The 22,106-nt window shown below is 43.1% G+C and overlaps 1 protein-coding gene across 4 annotated transcripts; it reads left to right on the top strand.

Moving 5' to 3' along the window:
* The first annotated feature begins 50 nt into the window (after window positions 1-50).
* On the top strand, window positions 51-20,531 carry PAX9 (paired box 9). Of its 4 annotated transcripts, none has more exons than XM_021287408.2 (5): window positions 56-298; window positions 1,190-1,816; window positions 4,074-4,213; window positions 9,346-9,498; window positions 18,895-20,531. In XM_021287408.2, the coding sequence occupies exons 1-5, from the start codon at window positions 295-297 to the stop codon at window positions 19,147-19,149; spliced, it is 1,179 nt and encodes a 392-aa protein (XP_021143083.1). In that variant the 5' UTR covers window positions 56-294; the 3' UTR covers window positions 19,150-20,531. The 4 variants fall into 4 exon arrangements, with proteins under 4 accessions (XP_021143084.1, XP_021143083.1, XP_021143082.1 ...); XM_021287407.2 differs by having other exon boundaries at window positions 4,071-4,213; XM_021287409.2 differs by lacking the exon at window positions 9,346-9,498 and having other exon boundaries at window positions 51-298; window positions 4,071-4,213.
* The last annotated feature ends 1,575 nt before the right edge of the window (window positions 20,532-22,106 follow it).

Genomic DNA, 22,106 nt, shown 5'->3' with positions numbered 1-22,106 from the left:
CGGCGGGGCCGCCCCCGGGGGGCGGGCTCGGGGCAGCGGTGGGCTGCGGCGCCCTGCCCAGCCCAGCCCTGCCCACGTTGCCCTGAGGTTGAAATGCAGAAGTCAAGGCTCTTTCGTCGGGAAGTAGATTTTGTTGTAGCCTTTTTTCTCTCGTGTCCTTGCTACCTACGCGGTGGAAACCAGAGAGCTGCTGGGGCTAGTGCAACCGGGAGCGCAGGAGGCTGGGAGCCCATCTCCGGGCACAGGTCCCCGTTTGGGATTTAGGGCAGCCCCAGAGGTGTCCTGCTCAGAGGAATGGGTAAGTGACTGGGAGCTGCAGGAGGGTTCAAGTGCTGTCAAGAGAGGGGGAGCACCCGTGTGTTGTCATGTGCCGCTGCTGCAGCTCCCTTATTGACTTTGCTCGTGTTCCTACAAGTTGTAAGAACACGTTAAGGGTCAGGAGGAGGGAAGAGAGAGAAGCTAATGACTACTAGGTTTATTATTAATGTTATTAGGCGAGTGCGAGGCAGGATCCCAGCCGGGTGGATGGCTGGAGCCTGTGGCACGTTGTATATTATTTCTGACACAGATCTTAGCAGTTAACATTTTAGCACGTTTGTTTTACAGCCTGGAGTAATTGTGCTGTTAAGCGAGAGGCGCTAACAGCACCAGAAACGGTCTTTAAAAAGTTAATCGCGACTCAAAAGCACCGCGTTGCCCTTCCCTCTCCCAAGATGTATAAGAATTTCCTCAACTACTTTTCCTTCCTCCCCCTCCCCCACGTCTCCGAAAATGTTTTTATTTTCTTTTTATTTTCTTCATGTTCCTTCTTCCTGTGGCAATAAAACTGACTTGTCTGTTGTGCGATCTCGTTTTTCATTTCTGGAATGTGATTTTTTTGGAATATGCTTGATGCAAGTCTGGCGAGCTCCGACATTTGTTGCCACGTTTGTTTTTATTTTTATGTTTTTATTTCTCTATTTCTTTTGTTTTCTTTATTACTTCTTTTTCTTTAAAAAAATATACTTTTTTTTTTTTTTAAAATTGTGTTTTCAATTTCGGGGACATTCTACTATTATAAAGAAGCGTGCGTGGAGTGGCCGGGGGGTCCCCGAACTGTGACATCTGCCTTGTGATAAGAAGCAGTTCAGACGCCCCCTTCTGAGCCATTCACAGTGCCCGACAGGTGTGTTTGTGTGTTTACTTGCAGAACCTGCCTTTGGGGAAGTGAACCAGCTCGGGGGGGTGTTTGTCAACGGGAGACCCCTGCCCAATGCCATCAGGCTGCGGATTGTGGAACTGGCGCAACTGGGTATCAGGCCGTGTGACATCAGCCGGCAGCTCCGCGTTTCCCACGGCTGTGTCAGCAAAATCCTGGCTCGCTACAACGAGACTGGCTCAATTCTACCGGGGGCTATCGGAGGTAGTAAGCCTCGGGTCACCACCCCCACGGTGGTAAAACATATCCGGACCTACAAACAAAGGGATCCGGGCATCTTCGCCTGGGAGATCCGGGATCGCCTGCTGGCCGATGGCGTGTGTGACAAGTACAACGTGCCGTCGGTCAGCTCCATCAGCCGCATCCTCCGGAACAAAATCGGGAACCTGTCCCAGCAGAGCCACTACGAGTCCTACAAGCAGCACCAGCCTCCCACACAGCCTGCTTTGCCCTACAACCACATCTACTCCTACCCCAGCCCCATCGCTGCTGCAGGAGCCAAGGTGCCAACCCCTCCCGGGGTGCCAGCGATCCCCAGCACCATGGCCATGCCTAGGACGTGGCCGTCCTCCCACTCGGTGACGGACATCCTGGGGATCCGCTCCATCACAGACCAAGGTGAGGAGGGGGACCCGGGGCCGCAGCGGCAGCCAGGCAGTAGGGGCATTTCGGTCTCCTGCTCCTGGGCTCCTTTCACGCCGAGAGTCGGAAGGCTGTTTCGTGGTTTGCCTCGGGAAACCTTTCGCGTTTCCCTAGCCCAAGCCGGGCACTGAGTTTACCGGAGGATGCCGGAACGCGGGCAGATCGGAGGTCCCGGGATGGGCTGCAGACTGACGAGCAAACCGTACAATATCGGCCGTCACGGATGCTCTTATGACCCGAGACGTGGCGGCCACGGCGGGAGGGAACGGCCCGGGGTGCTGTGGCCCCAGGGTGCGCTCAGCCCCAGCCCCGCGGCCGTGCCGGTCCCGGCGGGCGTTCGCTGCGGCCCTCCAGTCACAGGCGCCGCCTTGGCGTTACCGAGAAGTCCTTTTTCTCTAGTTTTCGCAATCAGGCCAAATTTGCTCCGACAGGAAGTTCAAATGTCACCTAATTGCTTTCATTCTGATGCTGTATTTTCCTCCGAAGCGGTGGTCCAGGAAAACCAAACCTCCAAGATTTGCCGTTTTCCTCTCTTCCACCTTTCTTTTTCTCCTCCTGGAAACTGCGTCGTGCCTCCCAGTCACTCGCTACGCTTTGCCACAAAGAAAGGGACATATTTTCCACTTCAGACTCTGCCAGTGAGCTAACAGTGAATGTGGTTAAAACAACAGCCTAAAATAACCTTCGCCTACAGCGATCTCTGTGTCCCACTCTCCTCTCTCGATTAGCGGAGGTGGCGGGGGGGGAGGGTGGGCCGTGATTTCTTGTTTTCATTGGGTTTTAACAGCAACAATCCGGTTCCATCAGCATTTCAAATGCAAATTAGTCCTTTAGGCATTGCAAAAAAACAAGTCTTTTTCTTTTCTTAAAAATATGATTTTTTTTAAAGCAATACACAAGCACACATAAGTATGTTTCATTTATGTTAATAAATACAAAAACGTCTAAGTTTTTTGTCCTTCGCTCTCTACTTCAAACTATCTTCAGACCACACTGGCATGAATAAACGTGTTTCTGAATCGACTTTAACAAATACATCCCTGGTAATCTCTGCTCTGTGCTGGGAAGAGGTAGTGTTGGCAGGGAACATAAAAAAGAACGAGAACATTACAATCAAATGAGAATCTGAGGATTCTTTTAGTGAGTTCTTCTTTTATTAACACCACATTGCCAGTCAGGCCGACCTCTGATGGTACTGCTGAGTGCCTCGGTGTCTGCCTGGTCTCCCTCGGACCTCGGAGCTGCACACATCTTTCGGCGATGTAAAATCTCTCCCCTCCCCTTCCCAGCAGAGAGCCAGGGCTGCTGAGCGGCCGATGCCGCAGATGGGGGCTGCTTGCCCTTGATTTATAGGATAAACTGACCTTGCTGACACGGAAAGGAAGCCCCTATTCATGGGAAAGTGTGAGATCAGCAGAAAAGGGCGCTCGCCGAGAGAGCTCAGTTTCTTAAGACAACTTCAGATTTGTGCAGTTCCCCAGCCTCGGCGAGGAGCCGAACGAAGTGGTATCGTGAGGACCCCCACTCTCACAGCGGCTCCGACGGGACCCACAGCCTCGCAGGCTCCGATGCGTTTGGGCTCGGAGGAGCCATTCTCTCCCGGGATCCCCAGCGGGGCCCGGGGAATTCACTCGCCTGAAAAACAAACAGCCCGGTATTCCCGTGCCGTGGCTGATGCACGTGTAAAGGATAGGACTTCTGTCCTTTTCTGCTCTTTCTTCTTCCTCCAGATTTTATTGCATTTTTTTTTCTGGTCCCAAACTCGTGTGAAGTCTGATTAATTTGCAGCCTTGTCGACGTTATTTCCAACAGAGAGTATCGTTTGTCCTCAGACCCTCACACACAGGCGAGGCGATTCCTGTAAATCTCCTAAAGGAGAGGGGGATGAGTGTCAAGGGGGGCAGCTCCGTCCTGCCGGGAGGGGCAAGTCTGTCCTGGCAGTGCAGGGACGCGGGAACCAGCGACTTAGCCAGATCCGGCCTCGGCTGACGATCGCTGCCATTAACTGCACAGAGGGAGCCGATTCTTTTTTGCCCCCACCACCCCCGGATCACCCCCTCCAGGGGCTGCCGGGAGGCTCAGCGAGGTGTTGCGGGCGAGGGACAGGTTTCCCCATAGCGCTGCCCCACAGTTCGCGTCCCATGGAGAGAGGGAGCCGTCTCCGGTCCGGAACAAATTGATCTGCATCTCGGCCCCTGCCTCTAACCCACTTTTCCCCCCTGTTTCCCAGCAGTGAGCGAAACCTCGCCTTACCCCAACCCCAAGGTGGAGGAGTGGAGCAGCCTGGGCAGAAACAGCTTCCCCTCCCCCGCCCAGCACACCGTGAACGGGCTGGAGAAGAGCTCCCTGGAGCAAGAGGCCAAGTACAGTCAGGTAAAGAGGGAGTGAGGGGAGGGCGGTGATGCACAGGGAGCCTGAGCACGGCCTCGGGTTTCTGGCCGTTGCCCAGTGCTGTCGTTCTTGGTTTCGAGCCGGTGTCGGCCTGCCCTCAGTTTTGGTTTACAAGCGAGTCCGCCAAGAAGGGCGACATCGGGAAAGACCCTGTTTCTCTCCTCCACTCCTCTCCTCTCTCCAATCCCTCCCTCCATACAGCCGCCGCAGCCCCCAGCCCGCCTTTGTCCTGGCCGAGGGGCTCCAGGCTGTCGGAGGGCCGGCGGGGTCCGTGTCCCGCCCGCCTCGGGCTCACGGCGCTGTCCCCGCCGCCGCGGCACAGCCCGCTCAGCAGACACCCGAGAATCGCCGCGCACCGGCCCCGCCGGCTGCCCGCCCGCCGAGCCGCCCTGCGATCAGACCCCGCCGCGCCGCACACAGGGGCTCTGCCCGGCCCCGGACCGTGTGAGCGGGTACGTCCCGCTGCCGCACTTAAAGCCCCGTTTTATCCTGCCCGCAGCGTGCTCTGTAGGCAGGGGAATAATTTGAAAATGAAGTGTAATTGCTTCCTACATTAAGCATTTCTAAACGCTTAAGTAGACTGCGAATTTCCTACGTTTTAATTACAGCACAATATAACTATTACTTAATAAATCTCTGTCTAAATCTTTGTACTTGCTAGTCAAATCCTATGCTCGGAGAAAAGCTATAAAAGACTCAACTCTTACTAGTTGGGAAGTCACAGGTTTTGAAATCTTTTTTTTTTCTGTGCGATGGAAACATCTCAAAATGTATCACAGATTTCTCAGATATATTGACTTTCCTGCCCTTCATTTGTTATGTTTATAACAAAGCCGAGGAAAAAAAGTGATCTCTGTTCAGTGTGTTCCCGAAGACAGAGGTTTTGGACATAGTTTTCGAGTTCTGTGTCTAGTTTTGGACTCCATGTCGAGGAGACTTTTGTAGCTTGTGTTTGGTGCTGAGCCAGACCGTTTCAAATTCAAGATATGGGGAGCAAACTGTGGGAATGCTTGCAAAAAGGTGAACGAGGCGGAGTGGGAAATGTCATAGGCCCCAAAGGTGAACAACTTCATTTCATATATTGTCTTACAAAAAATATACCACCCTTAATGCCATCCTATTTGTTTTGTGTTACGTTTTTTTATTAGCCATTATTATTCTGTTATTTTCACATTACAAATGATATGCACTGTAGTATTGCCATGACTGTACTGTTAAAGATGGAAGTGGATTTAGATTTAGAGTTAATATTCATCCTTCCACAATTTTCTTTAAAAACAAACCAAATGAAGTGTTAGCAGTCTTACTAAAAATTACGGAAATAGCTTGTCATTATTTTGTTAAGAGCAGCCATACCATGGCTGCATTGTCTTAGGTTCCAGACTGGGCCTTCTGCTGAGTATTCTGCCAAAATATTCACAGGACCTGGCCCGTAGGCTATAAACCATTGCCTTTGCTGGAGTCTCATTTACCTCAAAAGACGAGTTGAGGAACAATGTTATGTAAATCGGCTTATTCTCAATGATGATGTTGGAAATTAATTTTTATATTTTTTCACTCTTTCAATATGAATGCTTTCATCTTCATAAGATATCAATGTTCTAATGTCAATAACAATCTTACTTTAAAGTTTTGTTCAACCTGAAAGATCACCTGATAAATGTAATTTAAACATATTTGCTATTTAAAAATGGAGAAAAATGCTTTTAATAAAATGGAATTCATTTATCAAACTACATTGTCCAGAGAGTTTAAAAGGGCAGAAAAGCTAATAAGTATCTGTCCAAAAGGTAATTTTCAGAACTCTGTTCACTAAGAGAAGACACAGAGGAGATTCCTCCTCGTTCCCCATAATAATATGAGTAAATGGAATTTGGCTTTGGAAAGTTCTAATGTATAGACCAGTCTATTCATGTAGTATTCAGACCTGCTTAGCAGAGAATTAATTCACCTGTACATTAATTTGTTTAATCTACCACAATTTTACTACCTTGCTAATGTAGAATAAGTTCAGAGAAAATTCATGTCAAATAAGGACATGAAAATGTGATTTTTTGCAGTTTCTGCAACTTTTTTTTTTGGCCAAAAGATTTGTTCCAAGCAGGTGCAAAATGATTTTTTGAACTGAATTCTTGTTGCATGTAGCACTGACTTACTAGCTGTCTGTTCTCTGAAGCACAATGAGTCTGGGGTGATGGTCTGTGACAGTAAAGTCTCACCGAAAGGCTCTGATGCTCTTAGATCTTTACATAGAGTCTTGCAATGTGTATGGCTTTGGGTGTAAATAGATGAACAGGGGACAGGAGAGAATACTGGTTCTTTTGTACAGATCTAGCAAAAGAGTAGCTGAAATGGTGGAAAATGGGGAAGCCACAGTCACAATTTATGTACCAGAAGGACCACGGTGAAGTAGGCTCTGTCTTTGGACTTCGGGGTAAACGCTATTTTCCTCATCTCCTTTGGGCAAAGCTCATTTCAAAAGCCGGGTCTTAAGAAGGTAGACAGCAGATTTCCCCCGAGAAGTCACTGTTCTGTAATATTCCAATTTTATGTCTCTATTAGCAAAGTCAGCAGTGCCCGCAAGAGGAGTAGAGCAGCAGGGAACCAAGTGTGCGTGTTCCACTTAGGCTTTCCAATTACGCAACAGGAGCAGAAGGAATGTGCTCTGAAGCACATTAACAAAGGATTTTGTGTGAGTACTAGGGAATTCTGCTGTTTCCAACAAATGTCAGTTATGCATTTAGAGCATCAGCAACATTTAAGACACAGATTCACCTGTCCACAGCTTGCAAATAGCTCCAGAGTCAATAGGTGAGTGAAGGACTTGTTCCCCCAGCTTTATTCATGGCAGGTAATATTCTACTTCTCAAGAAATCCCCTGGAAAACTCCCTCTGTATGAAAAAGACCAGAAAAAACAGACCCTGAAGAACAAAGAGTTCTGTACTTTCAAACTATATTTATTTGATCCCTCTGTTTAAATGATACACCTTTGTTTTAACGCATGGGATCCTGTAGGCTTTTTTCAGATGAAACTCTTATTGACCTTGCAGACTAGTCAGCCAGCATCCAATGCTGATCTCTTCAGTGGCTTCGAATGGCTTCATTTCACCCCTGGCCCCACGTATCAGTGGGAATTTGGACTGGGTAAGGACTTCACAAAAGAGGCAGGAAGACTGCAGATTTTTGCCTCAGCAATAGATAGCCACATTAATTTAATGTGAAATGGAACCTTTGCATGCAGAACATTTTTTATTTTAAGTATTATGAACTTCTTAGTGTCTCTGGGGTCTTTCTTTGCAATGCTGTTTAGTATTTGGATTTGAGGAGTGGAAAGCTCCACCTGGCAGACCTTGATTCTGTACCGGATGTTTCCCGGGAAATGACAGAGATGCCTTGTCAAGTTTCTATTAATTGTTAATTACCTGATGTCTCAAGTTGTTGTTTATACATAAATAGTCACATTATATTTTCCCAGTACATCATATTCACACATATGTCATACAGCTTTGCAAACAGAATGACTGTGAATCAGAGAAACTGAAAGGGAAAATAGATTTTTCTAAGAGCTCGACAGTTTTTGGTCATGAAAATTTCACACATCATTCAGTTGCGCGTCAGTATTTCTACCAAGAGGCACATTTAATGTAGTGATGGGGGGAGATGGTTTCTACAGATAATTATTGTTATTAATACAAAGGATGAATATTTTGAGTATTTTATCTATTATGCAGCTTATACTGACAGCTGCATTAGAAAAAAAAATTGGCCAGAATCACTGAAATACCAACCCATTTGTACCCTGCATTTGAAATGAAAACATTTAATAAATATGTATCATATTTAAAATGCAGTTTTCAGTCATCTTATGCTTGTGACTTTCTGGACTAACATCATGGATGCGCAAACTGAAAAAAATTGTGCTCTGTGTTCACACATGTATGAGAATGCAGAAGATCTGACATATATCTGCACTATTTGTTGGGAGGCAAATAGTATTGTAAATAGTTTTTTTTCTTTCAGAATTATTTGCTGCATGCATTGCAGGAAGCAGGTGTGCACATTGCCAAAGGGAGCTGATGCTCATTAACAGGAAAAAGCTTGTAACTGGGGGGGTCTAAGAGTAAGCAGTTACTGCAAGCTCACTCCTGGAAAGGTTACATTGTTTGGAGGCCTGATCTCAAACCCACCAGAGATGCTGGGAACACTCCTCCTGATTCAGAGAGTCTTGCAAACATGGTTTGAGTGAAATCTTGCTCTGATGTATTGGGCAGACCTCAAAGTATCAAATGCTTCACCTAGTGTCTCAGCAGAACTTCAGCAGCTGTTAGTGGCTTGACTTTTTGGCTTTGCTGTGGTAGCAACTCCGTGTCCTTCAGTTGATTCTGATTAGGGGTCATGAGCTCCATGTGCTTACAACACACAAAGAAAAGGCTCTATTTTAGGGCAAGTGATTACAAATAATTGTGGGTGCAATTCTGGACAATTATTTGCACAGAGAATATAGGCAATGTAAACATTTAGTTCCTCATCTTTGATTGTAAATGAACAATGAACTGTATATGAGGTGGCTAAAGCGTCTGTAATTGTTTTTATCTGCAGTCCTTAGAACCCACAACATACAGTAACTTCTTTGAGATGAATATGTAACCTTAAATGTTATGGTCAATTACATCACACTCTTACACAGGTTCTTTATTGAAAAAATTAATTAGCAGATTACTTATTTGTCACTTTATATTCCAAATCAGGATTCAGGCAGTTGGATTCATGCTATGGGTCTGTGCAAAATCAACTGATGATTAAGGTCCAGACCTCCTGCTCCCCACTTACACCTGGGGAGGGGGTTTAGGGATTGAGGAAAGATGCTCATCGGTTTTCTTGCCATAGTACCTAGCAGAATTGTTAGCAGAGTTCCTGTCTGGTGCAGAGATTCGGACCTTGGCTTGGAGACTGTTTGGTTCTGTGTCACTCTCATTAGGATCTCCAGATCAGTGCCTGTTATTAAAATACTGTCATTAAAAAGGCTTGCTCGAGGTCTAGGCATCCATATCATTGCATGTTGTGGGTGAGGGGCATGAGCTGATCCCACTACATGCACCCGATTCCTTCCCAGGTGATCTGGATGGCACCCCATTCGAACCCCATTTGTGAGACCTGCCTCTTACTGGCCACCTGCTTCCACGGCCAAAACACAGTGCCCTGCCCACCAACCCACATGGCTTCAGGGCATTCCACCCGGATGAAACTAATAAAGAAAGTCAGAGAGGTGAGTGAATGGTCTAATGACACTCAAACTGCACTTGGAGCACCCTCTGCTCAAAGGGTCCCAGCCCACCAGGACCTCTGCTGTGACCAACAGGACCATGGATGGAAAAGAAAGAGTGGTGGGATATACCATTCACAGCCAAGGAGCAGAGTGCCAGGGGCAGGGGGATTAGATAGGACTTGAACTGTTCAGTGTTCTGCTGCTTGTAGTAGAGTGGGAAGCAGATAAAGATTGTGTGGTGTGTTTGAATTTGTCTGTTGTGGCGATTTATCAGCTCTTAGGAATTGTCTACATACCTAGTCATAATGATGGTCATTCAATAATCGAGGGGCTGTGATTTCACCCTCATTAACTTACCAGCTTCCTAGTAATTGCCTCTGCATCATCAGAAGTTTGTTAGACAAAGGGCACCAGTGTTTAGGCTCTCCCTGAAGAGGACAAAGTGAGGACTCTACCAGTTTGACCCCACCTTTGTCCAGCTTCTAGCCATTAGAATCCCTTTCATGTTGCTGTGTCCTTAATGTCTACTTCTTCCAACCTCGGTTTCATTTAAATAACACCATATTGAAATTACAATCTGTTGTTAAATATATTATATACAGAGGACATTTTTCTTTGAACGTTTTGCTAATACATTATAGTTTTAACCATCAGCATAGAAAGAACAAATGTTTATTCCTTTTGGTATTTTTGCTTGTTTAATGTCCACGGGTACCCTGCCTGACTTCAGATTTTGCCCAAATACCAAGATGGAATTATTGTGCAAATCTGTTCTAAAACTGTGGGAATCTGTTATTAGCTCCTACTCAAGGGAGTTTGCTTATATGGCATGCGTTTTTTTTTTTTTTCCCGAACTTTCTTTTTCTTCTTGTAAGCACAGTATATCTGTCTAAGGAAGGGTCAAACTGTGTCTTTGTCATCAAAATTAAGCTTTGTGCTCACAGCAAACAGAATTTGTTTTCACTCCACTTTGAGGCAGTTCAGTTCCAAGGCTTGTTAAATAATAGTATATATCCCAAGGTTCAGCACCTTCACTGGAAAGGCAGTGACTCCCATTTATATAATCCTTCCTAAACTGAAGTATGAATGAGAAGCAACTATTCAGTGAATGTACAGACCTTGCACAATAAACTATGTTTGGGAGACATTTTAGGTAGACATATTAACGTGTGCCAGACGTGGTAGATCTCACGTCACTGTGAAAGCCATCTAAATCCATCCCTCTTCTGAAGCAGCATTAGAAACCCTTGCTCTCTCCTTTTCCCTCGGAGTGCACTTAGGTTTTACAACCACCTCTGTCCACCTTGACTCCATCATGCCTTTTTCTCCTACCTCTTTTCCTCTGTTGTTTTTGTAGTGGATTCCTCAGTCTCTGTGAAAGAGTTTTTTGTTTTTACTTTTGTTTCTGCTATAGTTTGTTTTGGAAAAGATATAAAATGCCCCTGGCCCCCTTAGGAAAGCATCAGTGGTGGTGTTTAAATTCAAACTACTATTACTGTTTCCAAGACCCGGTTTTTATTTCCCTGAAGAGGCCGAGATTTAAAATTTGATAAGAAAATACAATTAAGAGTGATCTTGATGCATGTCGCAACTGTAGTTAAAACACTCAATTGATATTATCTGAATTCTGTATTATTCAGTGCAGCTGGGGATGCCTGTAAGTAAAGGAAACAACTCTAAGTTAATAAAAAAGCACACTAAATGCAGGGAATGAGATTTGTTCATTATTAAGGGAATGAACATTATTTTAGAAGGAAGTGGTGTGATTTTCTCATGCATTATGTTGTAATGCATTGAATTCAGCAGCAGGAGAAATAGATTTAAAGAAAATGTCATATTTGTAAGAGACACCATATAGGATTGGGTAACTAATTACGTTTGGAATCTTAAAGTGCTGAAGCATGCAAATAATTCTGTTTTAATTGTGACTTCGACTAAAACACCAACATTGTTTTGTACAGCTTACATTGAAAGAGAAATACTGTAATTCCCCATTCTCGAAAGGTCTCTCTCCATTTTTCAAAGCTCAGTCTTCTGGGAATTAACCCAGCTCAGCTGTGAAACAGACTGTCTGTAAAGCCCTTGCGTTATTTTAAAAGTGCCTCAATTCCAATGTATTATCGCTCTCCAGTCTTTCTTGAAAATAGGCATATGTTTCAAAGTAATACCCTACCTAGAAAATGTTCTCCTTTTCGTTCATGTTTTTTGGATGTCAAATTTATCTAATGACAATGTCCTCACTTTTCAAAATCTGTCCTATTCTCTTGCAGTGAAAGAAATAGAAAATGTAAGTGGGACTATATTCAATAAGAGAAGTTTATTCAACTAAGAATATGGATATATGGTATAATCTGAGCTGTGAAAAGATTTTTAAATAAATTTTTCCAACGTTATAAAAAGACAGGAAACACTGGTTTGCAGGGTTATCTCTGACTAGCTTATTCACATTCACCTTGCCATCTTAGAAATTTTATTACATTTTTCCCATGTAATTTTCCCATGTAATTTTTCCCATTGATGCTGTGGCACTGACTAGCAGCTTCAGAATTTAGTTCTGATTTAGTTAACTACAAAATATTATTTAAGGTTATACATTTTAAAACCTTAAAAGAAACATAGGTGTATTACTTACAACTTTAGGTAATACCATTTTCCTAAATGAGATTTCCATTACAGGCATGCTGCTGCTGTTTCACTTGGAAAATTTGTTTACTCTTCCCTTGGGATCCCATATGCTGGTTTGATTTATAAATCTTACTTAACCTCCAATTAAAATGGGAGATTTAGCATGTTTGCTTCCTTTATGTTTGGAGTTTGTATTTGATTGCTCCTAGTCTTGTTGCCATAACCTTTTTGACTCATTATGTGCATGTCACTAAGAACGTGAGATATCCTCTGGGTTTTTAAGGTAATTTGTTCTTCTGATTGAAGGACTAGATATACAGCTCTGCTCACTGCTATGCTTTTGCCTTTCTATGGAAAAAATGACTTCTCCAGTAGCTACTTTGTGATTATGTTTTCAGGACGTTCAGAAAAGATTCAGTGTTTCTAGAAAGTGTTTTAATTTTTTCATTTTGAAAAATGGGCAGTGAGAGAGTGTCTGTCTGCAGAGCTACAGTAGCATTCCTGCAGCTAAAACTACTGCCAGCACTCCACTTGGCTGGGGAGCTGCTGCTCTGCATCAGATGGTTGTGACGCCTCTGCGGATTTGTTTTGTTTGCTCTCAGGGGAAGGCTCCATGCTGGAGGATCAAGGCAATGCGCTGAGCTTGCTGATCCAAGGACAGGAAGGCTTCATTCCATCCAAGTCAGTGTTAGAATTGAGAAATACAAATGAAACAGCAACCTTATTCAGCAGAGGTGTGTTTCCCAAGTCTTGATGCAGGCTGAATTGCTGAATCCAGCAGGGGATTTTGGGCTGAGTCAGTGTCCAGGCTCATGAGGGCTGCTGAATTAGGTAACTCGAGCTTGAAGCCCATGTTGTTTCTCCAGAAACACTTTATTTTTTTTTTCCATAGACATCTAAAATACTTATGCAAAACATACACTCTTAGTCTATGCAATAAATTATCTATGTATAAAACATTGTAACAGTTACATTACAATGGGCAGATGATTCAAATAATTGGAAATAATAACTTTAAAACAAGAAGAATCATTTACGTTCTTTTGGAAACTTACTTTAGAGTTAGACTGTAAAACTGAGGTGGCATTCACCTGTGACGTCAAATCTGTCTTGTTTGTATTCATGTAAATCTGAAATGAGATAATTTACACTCGCTATTAGTGACAACTAACATAAACGCAGGTCTGTGATTTTTGAATGCTATGGCTCTGGGTCATTTTCTAAAACATTAAGAAGGCACATGGGAATGTATCACAGGAGGTGGCCTAATTTGGATACTGAGACAACACATGTCAAGCAAGCAAAAAGCAGAGAAGAAAAAGTAGAGAAGGTGATGAAACAAAAAATAAATAAATTAATTACAATATAGAATTTGGATTTATACCATGATGTCTGAAAGTGGAATGTATCTTGTGTGCTTCTCTCGTATTAACAAGACCAAGGCAGAAAAAAAAAAATATGCAGGTAGTTCATCTGATGTGGATTGATTGGAAAATTTGTCTGGAAAGCTTGTGTCCTGTCTCTCCTTACAATGCAGAAGAAAGGGACTGAAGCTGTATGACACATTATACCAGTATAATCTTCATCACAGAAATCAAGGGGTGTGTGTGAGTTATCTCTGGTTTGGAGAGGAGCTGTTCTGACTTTTAGGAGACCAAACAGCTAGTGGAAATTACTTGTTTCAAAGACAATCCCACATAAGCTTGGTTCTAGGGTTGCTTCTCATTAGCCCATGCCCTGTGTGTCACAAATCCCAAGCAAACTGAAAACAATGACAACAAAAGTCATCTCTAGTTAGTATTGTACCTAAAATGTCTAAAACTGAAAGTTCCCCCAGTTAAAACTACTGAACCCATCTCCTTCAGTGGTGAAAATACATGCAGTTCATTTGTTTCAGCAGCATCATCTATTGTGACCTAAAGCAAGATTTTATGCCCACTTTGGCTCTCAGTTCTGTCCCGGATATTCCCTTCACTGGCACTGGTGCCTATCGACAGTAACTCAGCAGAGAGGCACCAGACCCAACTTGGGATCCTGATCCAGTGACTCTTGTTTTGCAGGTATCTTTGCGAGAAAATGTTTGGCTGAATTTGCAAATTGGTGGGAGGTTGTGTTCTAGGTTTGGAACAAAGCTTTAAAATTTGGAAATATTATTCCATCAGTTGTCTCAAAGCATTGATAGAAGCAGTAATTCAGAGTAAATATTTCTCTTCTTGTAGAAGTTGTACAGTAGGCGTTTTCAAACAGGAACCCTTATCATTTGCAGACCAGAGGTTCTTGTTCAGTTAGAACTACATGTTTGTTTGTTTGTTTTAAAAAATTAGATTTCCCTTGAAAAGCAATGGTTTAAATTAAGAAAAAAAATATTTATAAAACTTAAAAACCAGGTTCAAGAAGCTCTGCACTTAAAACAAGTTCTAAGGGTTTTAAAATCCATAAACACCACAGGGTTCTTGCTCTTCTAATTACGAATGTTTAGATTTTGGTGTTCATTTCCTCTGATTGAAATACTGCAGGATGAATTATTCATCCAGTATATACAGGGTCATGGAACTTAATCTCCTCCATTTATTTTAAGTGAATGTCATGTTTGTAAAAAGTGCCAGATTGACAGACAAGATTCAACCCTTCTGATAACCTACATATTGTATCTAAAGCTGTTTAGAAGTAAAAAGTCTTGTGGTTAAAATTATTGGGTCAAGTCCTTCACTGGTGAAAGTCACAGAAGAAAAGAAGTGGGATTTTCTTTTTGTTTGTTTTTTTTTGTTTAGTAACATAGTTTTAAATCACATAAGGTGAGGTTTTCTCTACCCCCTCAGCTTTAAAATTGGGCCAGATTAGACCTCCGGCTGCTTTGTGAGCATGACTCAAACCTTCCCTGAAGCAGAGTCATGCGCTGTGCTGGGACAGTCCTTAGCCATCCCAGTGCTGCCTTCTTAGCTGAAGGCATCTGCTGGTATCCACATCATAATGGTTTTGAGCAGTAAAGCTTTGCAGCACTGGAACTAAAATGGGAATGATTCATTTTTTCAGTGACAATAGCTTTCCAGCATTGCTGGCCTCTGACAGGTCCAAACTGGTGGTCTCTACACAACTGTCTCCACATCCTGCCCTTAGTAGTTAGGGTAAGGTCTTTCTCACATTAAAACCAGTAGACACTATAAAAACATCAGTTATTTCAGTTGCAACTTACCTGAAACTACGGGGTAGGGGGATAAAAGGGTTGTTCTGTCTGTTATAAATCAGGATAGGCATTCTTTCAAATTAAGCTTCTGAAAAAACTGTAAAAAATTTAGTTAAGTCCCATCTGTTTTGTGAATAAAAATCCAAGTAGCAACTTCATTGTAATTTGGTAACAAACTAGGGCTTCTCCAACAATTGTAATTCAGAGACTTGCATTTTACTTTGTGCCATAAGACCATACCAAGGAAGGCCACACAATGATAAACAGAAGTAGGGGAACATATATGTGATTGGATTAAATATTCATCAATAATGTCTGAGTTAATGTGAGCTGCTCAGGAGCTCAGGTTTGCCCCAAATCATGCAAAGAGATCAGTCTCTGGTCCCTGAGAAGTCCTTGGCTGCTTTATCTGTAGGAGCTGCAGGAGATCAGGACATGGGCTCAAGAATCAGTGGACCAACAAGGAGGTGGCTTGTTGGCACTTTGCCTGGCACAGATCTAGCCTGTGCCCACTAGCACAGTGCCAGCCACTGTCCCAGGGTGGGGTCAGGCAGGGCACAGCCCAGGCACCCTGCCCAAAAGGCTGCATGAATGAGGCCACCCTGTTTCTTGCAGAAGAGAGGTGAGCCAGAGGGCTGGGTATTGCATGACACTGCTCATCCTCAGGGCTGAAGAACTGGCTGTGGTCTAATTTATTTACATGTACAGACACAGTCATCAGCTCCAGGGATTTTGTTTGCTTGGACACCACATTGGACGTACATAGCAGGAAGACATTTTTTGAGGACCAAAAGTTTCCTTTCTCTACTCAAATACTCTTCACCTCTGATGGTGGGGTGGAGAGAGGTGCTTGGTAAAGTGATTGCTTCAAGCAGTATTTTGCCTTGGCACAATGCAGCACTACGAACAGCTTTGAAAGATGCATTTACAGTCTTATTCTTCCTTGGATGAGATGTTGTTATAGCATCTGCCTTTTCAAAAAGAGTTTTAAAAGGAAGTGCCAGTGGCTGGAGAGCATCCTACAGCATGGCAGTCTGTACAGCATATGGGAAGCATTTTCTCTTATTCTTTGTGGCAAACAAGGACTTTCTTTTCCCAGAGCCACACATGGTAGAGGGGAGCAAGTGACAACACAGGAGGTTGGAGGGACATATGCCTTCTCTGCAGGCTAGGAGGAATCCTTTCAAAACCACAGTCCAGGCTTCATGGGACATGAGGAATCCTACTTAAAATGGGTCTTCAAGGCACATCCTTGATTCTGCTTGGTACCAGCCTGCTTGGGAGTGAGCCAGCCTGGAGGAGCAGGGTGGCCTCACAGAGCCCAAAATCCCTCTTCTGAGCCTCAGAGGCTGGAGGTTTGGCTGCCCTGTGCTGCCACAGCAGCTATGAGGATCTTCAGGGACTTGCTCCAAGTCTTTTCCCCTCCCAGCATCCTTTCAGGTTTTCTGTAATTCTCTGTGCAGGATCCCTTTGGGTTGTGGCTCCTGATGTCTCAGTGTTACAGCCTGGCTCTAATGGATCTAGTGCCTCTGTGAAGAGTTTTTTGTTGCTGTTAGGAAAAAAAAAGAGAGGTACTCTTTTCTCTCTTTTCTTGTTTCACGTTCTTCTGAAAAGAACTTTGTGCACTGGAAGAGTCTGGGAGCTTAGAGAACAGCAGCTTCTTAGGACCTCTCACGCTTTTTACTTTCCATTAAATTCAGTGAAATAATTTTCCATGTGATTCAAGAAGTGTACTTATTTACAGTACATTATTAGAAGGTTTGTATTAATCAGTATTGTTGCGAACACTGATATTTAGTTGAGGGTAAAGTGTAATTCTGTGACACAGTAGGGGACACATAATTGGAGTTGAAGGTTAGATCACATATTTGGATTTTCAAAAGAATAGGCAAGTTCAGTTTCAACAAAGTGTTTATGGATTTGGAATGACAATTAGGTTGCTGCTGCAGCTGTACGTTTTATACTAATTAATATACCTATTGGAGATTTGTGGCTAGGATCCTGTCACTGCCTCCTGCTGTTTTAGATTGACGTCCGTGTTTATATTGACTCCAGGAGGATTACTACTTGGTTTCTCTACTGGCAGTGACAGGATGGCCCAGCCAGCAGAACTGTGAGTTACACTCATGAGTCTGAGACCAGATCAGTGTTGATTATTGAGGTAAATACTGGAAAGTTAGGCAGTTGCACTCCAGACAGGAACTGAACAAGTGAAATGTTAACATCATGTGAAGTTTTAGGAGAAATGATAGTCTGTTTCATTTCTTAAGTCTGCACTATCCAGGTTATGTCCAGTTCTACCAGATGATTAAAAATGCCAGATGCTACTTGATTTGCTGAATTGATACCTGTTCTTTCATAGTCAGATAGGAAATATTTCTGTGAAAAAATACCATCTCAAATCCTAAAACATAAAAACTACACACATCAAAACTTAAGCAAGACAAAAATCTTGGTTTGTACCTGTTCTACTGAAGAAGCATTTACAGGGTGTGAAATAAACTACCAAACACTTTTTATTTAAATAAGGAGTCATTCATTGTGAAATCCTACTCTGGCAGACTGAAGGACTCTCCCTTCTCTATTTAAATAGAAACCCTTCTCCTCAGCCTACGGAAGGACCTAGGAAAATAGCTCGCAGGAAAGGACCCAGCCCTGCAATTGTTTTGTGCACAGAAGCTCTATTGAAACCAGAAGCTGTGAGCAAAGAACATTTGCAAGTTTATATCCCAAGTACCTAGAAAACAGATTTTTAAAAGACATCATCAGTAATTATAATACTATAGTTCTGACTCATGCTCTGAGCAAACAGTTACCAAACAGTTTAAGATGTTCACACCCCCAGTTGCTTGTTACCTCTGCTTCAGGGAGTATTTCTTTGTGATCCATGCCCGTGCCTGCCCACAGCATCTCAGGGCTGAGCCCACTCTCTTTCGAGGCTGGGGTAGGCGAGGTGCTGGGATGGGTCCATCTCTCCTGCCACTGATATGGTGGCGGTCACTACACGCCCAGCTTAAACTGCCACAGCACTACCTGACAGGGCCCAGCCACAATGGCCAACATCCTGTGCAAAGTTTGGGAAAGATGGGTAAATATTGCAGCCCCCCTGCTCCAACCCGTAGGACTTATTGCCAAGAGGATGAAGGTGCTCACTGAGAAAGAGATGGGACAAACTCATCACAAATACCTCCAGCAGTATCTCTCAAGTGTAATGATTAGATGCAACCAAGGGCTTAATGAGTCCTTGAGAAACAGGTTGCTGGAAGAACGGAAGTCATACGGAGGGGGCTTGGTGGTTCCTGCTCTGCTCTCCGTGTGTGTTGTGTAAACATCTGTTGCTGGTCCCTGTCTGGGACAGGCTTCTGGGTGAGATGTGTGGGGCTGTTGTGGGGTAGCTGGTCTTAAAAGCAAAGAACAGGGGGCCACTGCACTCCTGAAATCCAAGGGAGTGGTTATCGGTGGCTCTCTGGGTGTCCCCACTGGCCCCGGTTTTTGTACAAAGCCCCAGCAGCATCTGAGGGCAACTTCTTTTATGTCAGATCTGCTGTGTCTTACCCTCTTAGAAACCTTTTTCCCTTTCCTTTCAGGCACCCAATGGCCTCCCTGCTGTCGGCAGTTTTGTGTCAGCACCAGCCATGCCTCCCTATGCCACACCAGCCCAAGTATCACCTTACATGACATACAGCGCTGCACCGTCTGGCTACATGGCCAGCCACGGCTGGCAACATGCTGGAGGCACCCCACTGTCCCCTCACAGCTGTGACATCCCAGCCTCGCTGGCGTTCAAGGGCATGCAGACGGCCAGGGAGGGCAGCCACTCGGTCACAGCCTCCACTCTCTGATGCAGGAGCTGGTCCAGGACCAACAGGAGCAAGCTGGCTGGTCGTCCCCTGAACCTGGCTCATGGACCAATCTCTTTGTGCCACTGACACCCGGCATTTCTCCTCGTGACTTGTCTCCTGTAAGGCTTTTGGGATTTAAAGAGCTGAAGACAACATCAGAAACTGAGAAGTGTGGTGTTGCGCTCTTTAAGTAAAGACCTTGCGTCCCTCAAAGGGCTCATGGAGCCTTGTCCCACGCTTTCCTGGTCAAACCACATGTATTTATTATTAATCATGACAGACTTTCTAAATGTGCAATTGTTATTAAGATTTGTGTAAAAATCAATAAAGAAAAATCACCACAGAAAATTCTGTTATGCCTCACATCAGCAAACGTGGCTAAATAGGAGGAGTTTGCCCATTGCCTAGAGAATAACCCTTTCATCGATGAGGTTATACAATACACTATTAAGACATCACTTTTGGTTGTTTTGTTGGGTTTTGTTCATCAAATATAGAACCAAGGTAATAGGTGGCTCTCAGATTCTCTGGCACGTTGCCATCATCAGGCAGTAGTAATACCTTTGTGTTTTTATCCATTTGTAAATATAGGCTTTTGGCAGCATTTGTTCTCACTTTCCAGCTCATTTATTTCTACCTTTTTTTTTAGGTTAAAAAGGTGACTTTCTAGCTATTTTCTGTGACTTTGTGTGGTGAGTTCATAGCCTCAGGTGATGAGGTTTAGGTACTTTTTTTTCGTGTTTTTGTGCCTACAGCAGGAACTTTGACATCTCATGCAATACAGTTATGTCTTCAGCAGAAGACTCAAAGGCAGAAATCCAGCCAAATAAATCTCCCCAGCTATATTCAGCCTCCCAGATAAATGAAAACCCATATTCGTGTCAAGTGTGCAAACAGAAATGGAAACTGAAAACTATGGAGGAAACTGCCATTAGTGTGCAATTTGTGCCGAGATGCTTACAAAACCATGTCTGTCGACAAACCCACTGAGAAACAGAATAACACACCGAGAAACAGAATTGTACCATCACTGTTGGCTCCTTTGTGTCCAGCATTTTCAACCCCAAGACTATGTTGTAATTTTTTTAAGAAGTTGTCTTTAGTTTCTACTTTAACAATTGTGAAAATATGGCTTTTGGTAAAGTTTACATTGTTGTTCTGAAGCTGTTTTTTCCCTTATAGGTGTACTGGTGGCGGTGCTACAAACACAGATATTATTTAATATTAACAAGTTCCCTTTCTACATTTCTGTATCCAGTGGCAAGTAATCTATGCCAGTTATTTTGCTTTAAACTTTAATCCCAAGAGAGCTAATGTTCTGATCTTTGAAAATTTACCTGCTTTCCTTGGGCAATAATAAAGTTCCAACTGTTATTCCAGAATACTTTCTACACACTGTAGGTATGTTCAGAATATGAACGTGGAAAAAAAATTAAGCCTGGCGTGACATTTCATATCCTTCATAGAATATTAATATATTGTGTATTTTTAGAAATGTTGTGCAATAATTTAAATTACACTAGAGATAGTTAAAGCAGAGGAGAAAAATTAATTCTTCAAATATTTATCTATCTGCATGGAATATCCATTCAGTGGGAAGGTAAAATAAGTCCCTTATTAAAATACAGTTGTCTCTTTGTGGATTTCCAGCTTTCATCACTGAGACAGCTGTGGGTAAATTTCCATAACAATCTAAGTAACCAGTATATACGTTATGTACAGTATATTCACTGAAATATAGATGGACTCAACTGACTGCTACCACCTTTTCTTTTTGCATTAAAAATTGTTAATGGAACTGTATTGTTATAAAGAACACAGGTATAGTACTATGGCCCTAAGGAAAGATCTGATCCTGGATGTGATCCTGTATTCTGCAGCCTCAAAGGCATTTGAAAGCTGTTTAGCTTTAAAGAGATGTTGAAACCCTTGTTAACCAGAATACTTTTTAAAGAATGTTTTTTTGAAGCCACTAAAGGTAACGTGCACACAAGCGCATTTCCATTCTGTCACACTATTAGTGACATGATGGACATTATTCTGCCTTTATGCAGTTGTAGCTGAAATAAGATGACCCTGAACACTATGAAAAACAAATATTTTTAATTCTAGACAAGCTCTTCACTAAAAATAAAATGGAGAAAAAAAACCAGAAAAAGATCATAAGTCAATAAATGATTAAGCTGGCAAGAGGATTTTAGCTTTCAACCTAGTTGTTTTATTGGATTATAGAATTATTAAGTTACCTATACAGCACAAAGTAAATCAAAGGAAAAAAAAATAAAAAGAAAAAAAAGAAAAGGAACCTTACACAGCACAGCTTTTTGAGCCTCAAGAATTTGCAAGCCTGTAATAAAGTGTGCCTGTGTTAAAAGTTTTCAAAATTTTCCTGAGCAACCAGAGGTTATTTCTGGAATAAAAGTAATCCTTTCTGATATTCCCATGAGGCATTAGTGTGTTTTGGGAGATACTTAGAGAGATAGATCCTTAGCTTTTATCAGTTGTCTGCTTTATCTTGTCTTCAGCTAAATCAGGGTAATTTATAAAGCAAGGACAAGACATGATGTTAATTATACCTCATGAGGGAATACATCATCATGAGCCATTGTTTCGTGTGTGTTTAGGTATAGCTCTTTGTGTATCTCTCTGCTATGTGTAATACCTTACTCCGAGTGGAGAGCCATGGGGCTGTCTGCAGAGCGTATTGCTCAGAGTGAGCAAAGGCATCTGACCTTGGCTCTTGGTGAACTGCCTGGCATGGATTGTTTTGGAGTGAATTTTCATAACTGTTTTAAAAATGTAAAGCTACGATGCAGAATACTAGAATACTCCTTTGCTCAAGGACTTTTTTTTTCTCTGCTTATACTTATGGGTAAACTGAAAAACACCACATGTTATATTATTAGCCACAGAACTTTAAGCCACTTTACAATAAACGAAGGAGAAAAGGGGAATGG

The sequence above is a fragment of the Columba livia genome, chromosome 5 (assembly GCF_036013475.1).
Source record: "Columba livia isolate bColLiv1 breed racing homer chromosome 5, bColLiv1.pat.W.v2, whole genome shotgun sequence".
NCBI lineage: Eukaryota > Metazoa > Chordata > Aves > Columbiformes > Columbidae > Columba > Columba livia.
The sequence above is the reverse complement of the archived record's forward strand: the minus strand, read 5'-3'. Positions and strand labels throughout refer to the sequence as shown.

Bases quoted from the DNA above. Each gene is read 5' to 3' on its own strand.
- PAX9 (XM_021287407.2), top strand. The intron at 1,817-4,070 runs GTGAGGAGGGGG...CCTGTTTCCCAG, and splicing joins CCGCTCCATCACAGACCAAG to CAGTGAGCGAAACCTCGCCT. The intron at 9,499-18,894 runs GTGAGTGAATGG...CTTTCCTTTCAG, and splicing joins TAATAAAGAAAGTCAGAGAG to GCACCCAATGGCCTCCCTGC.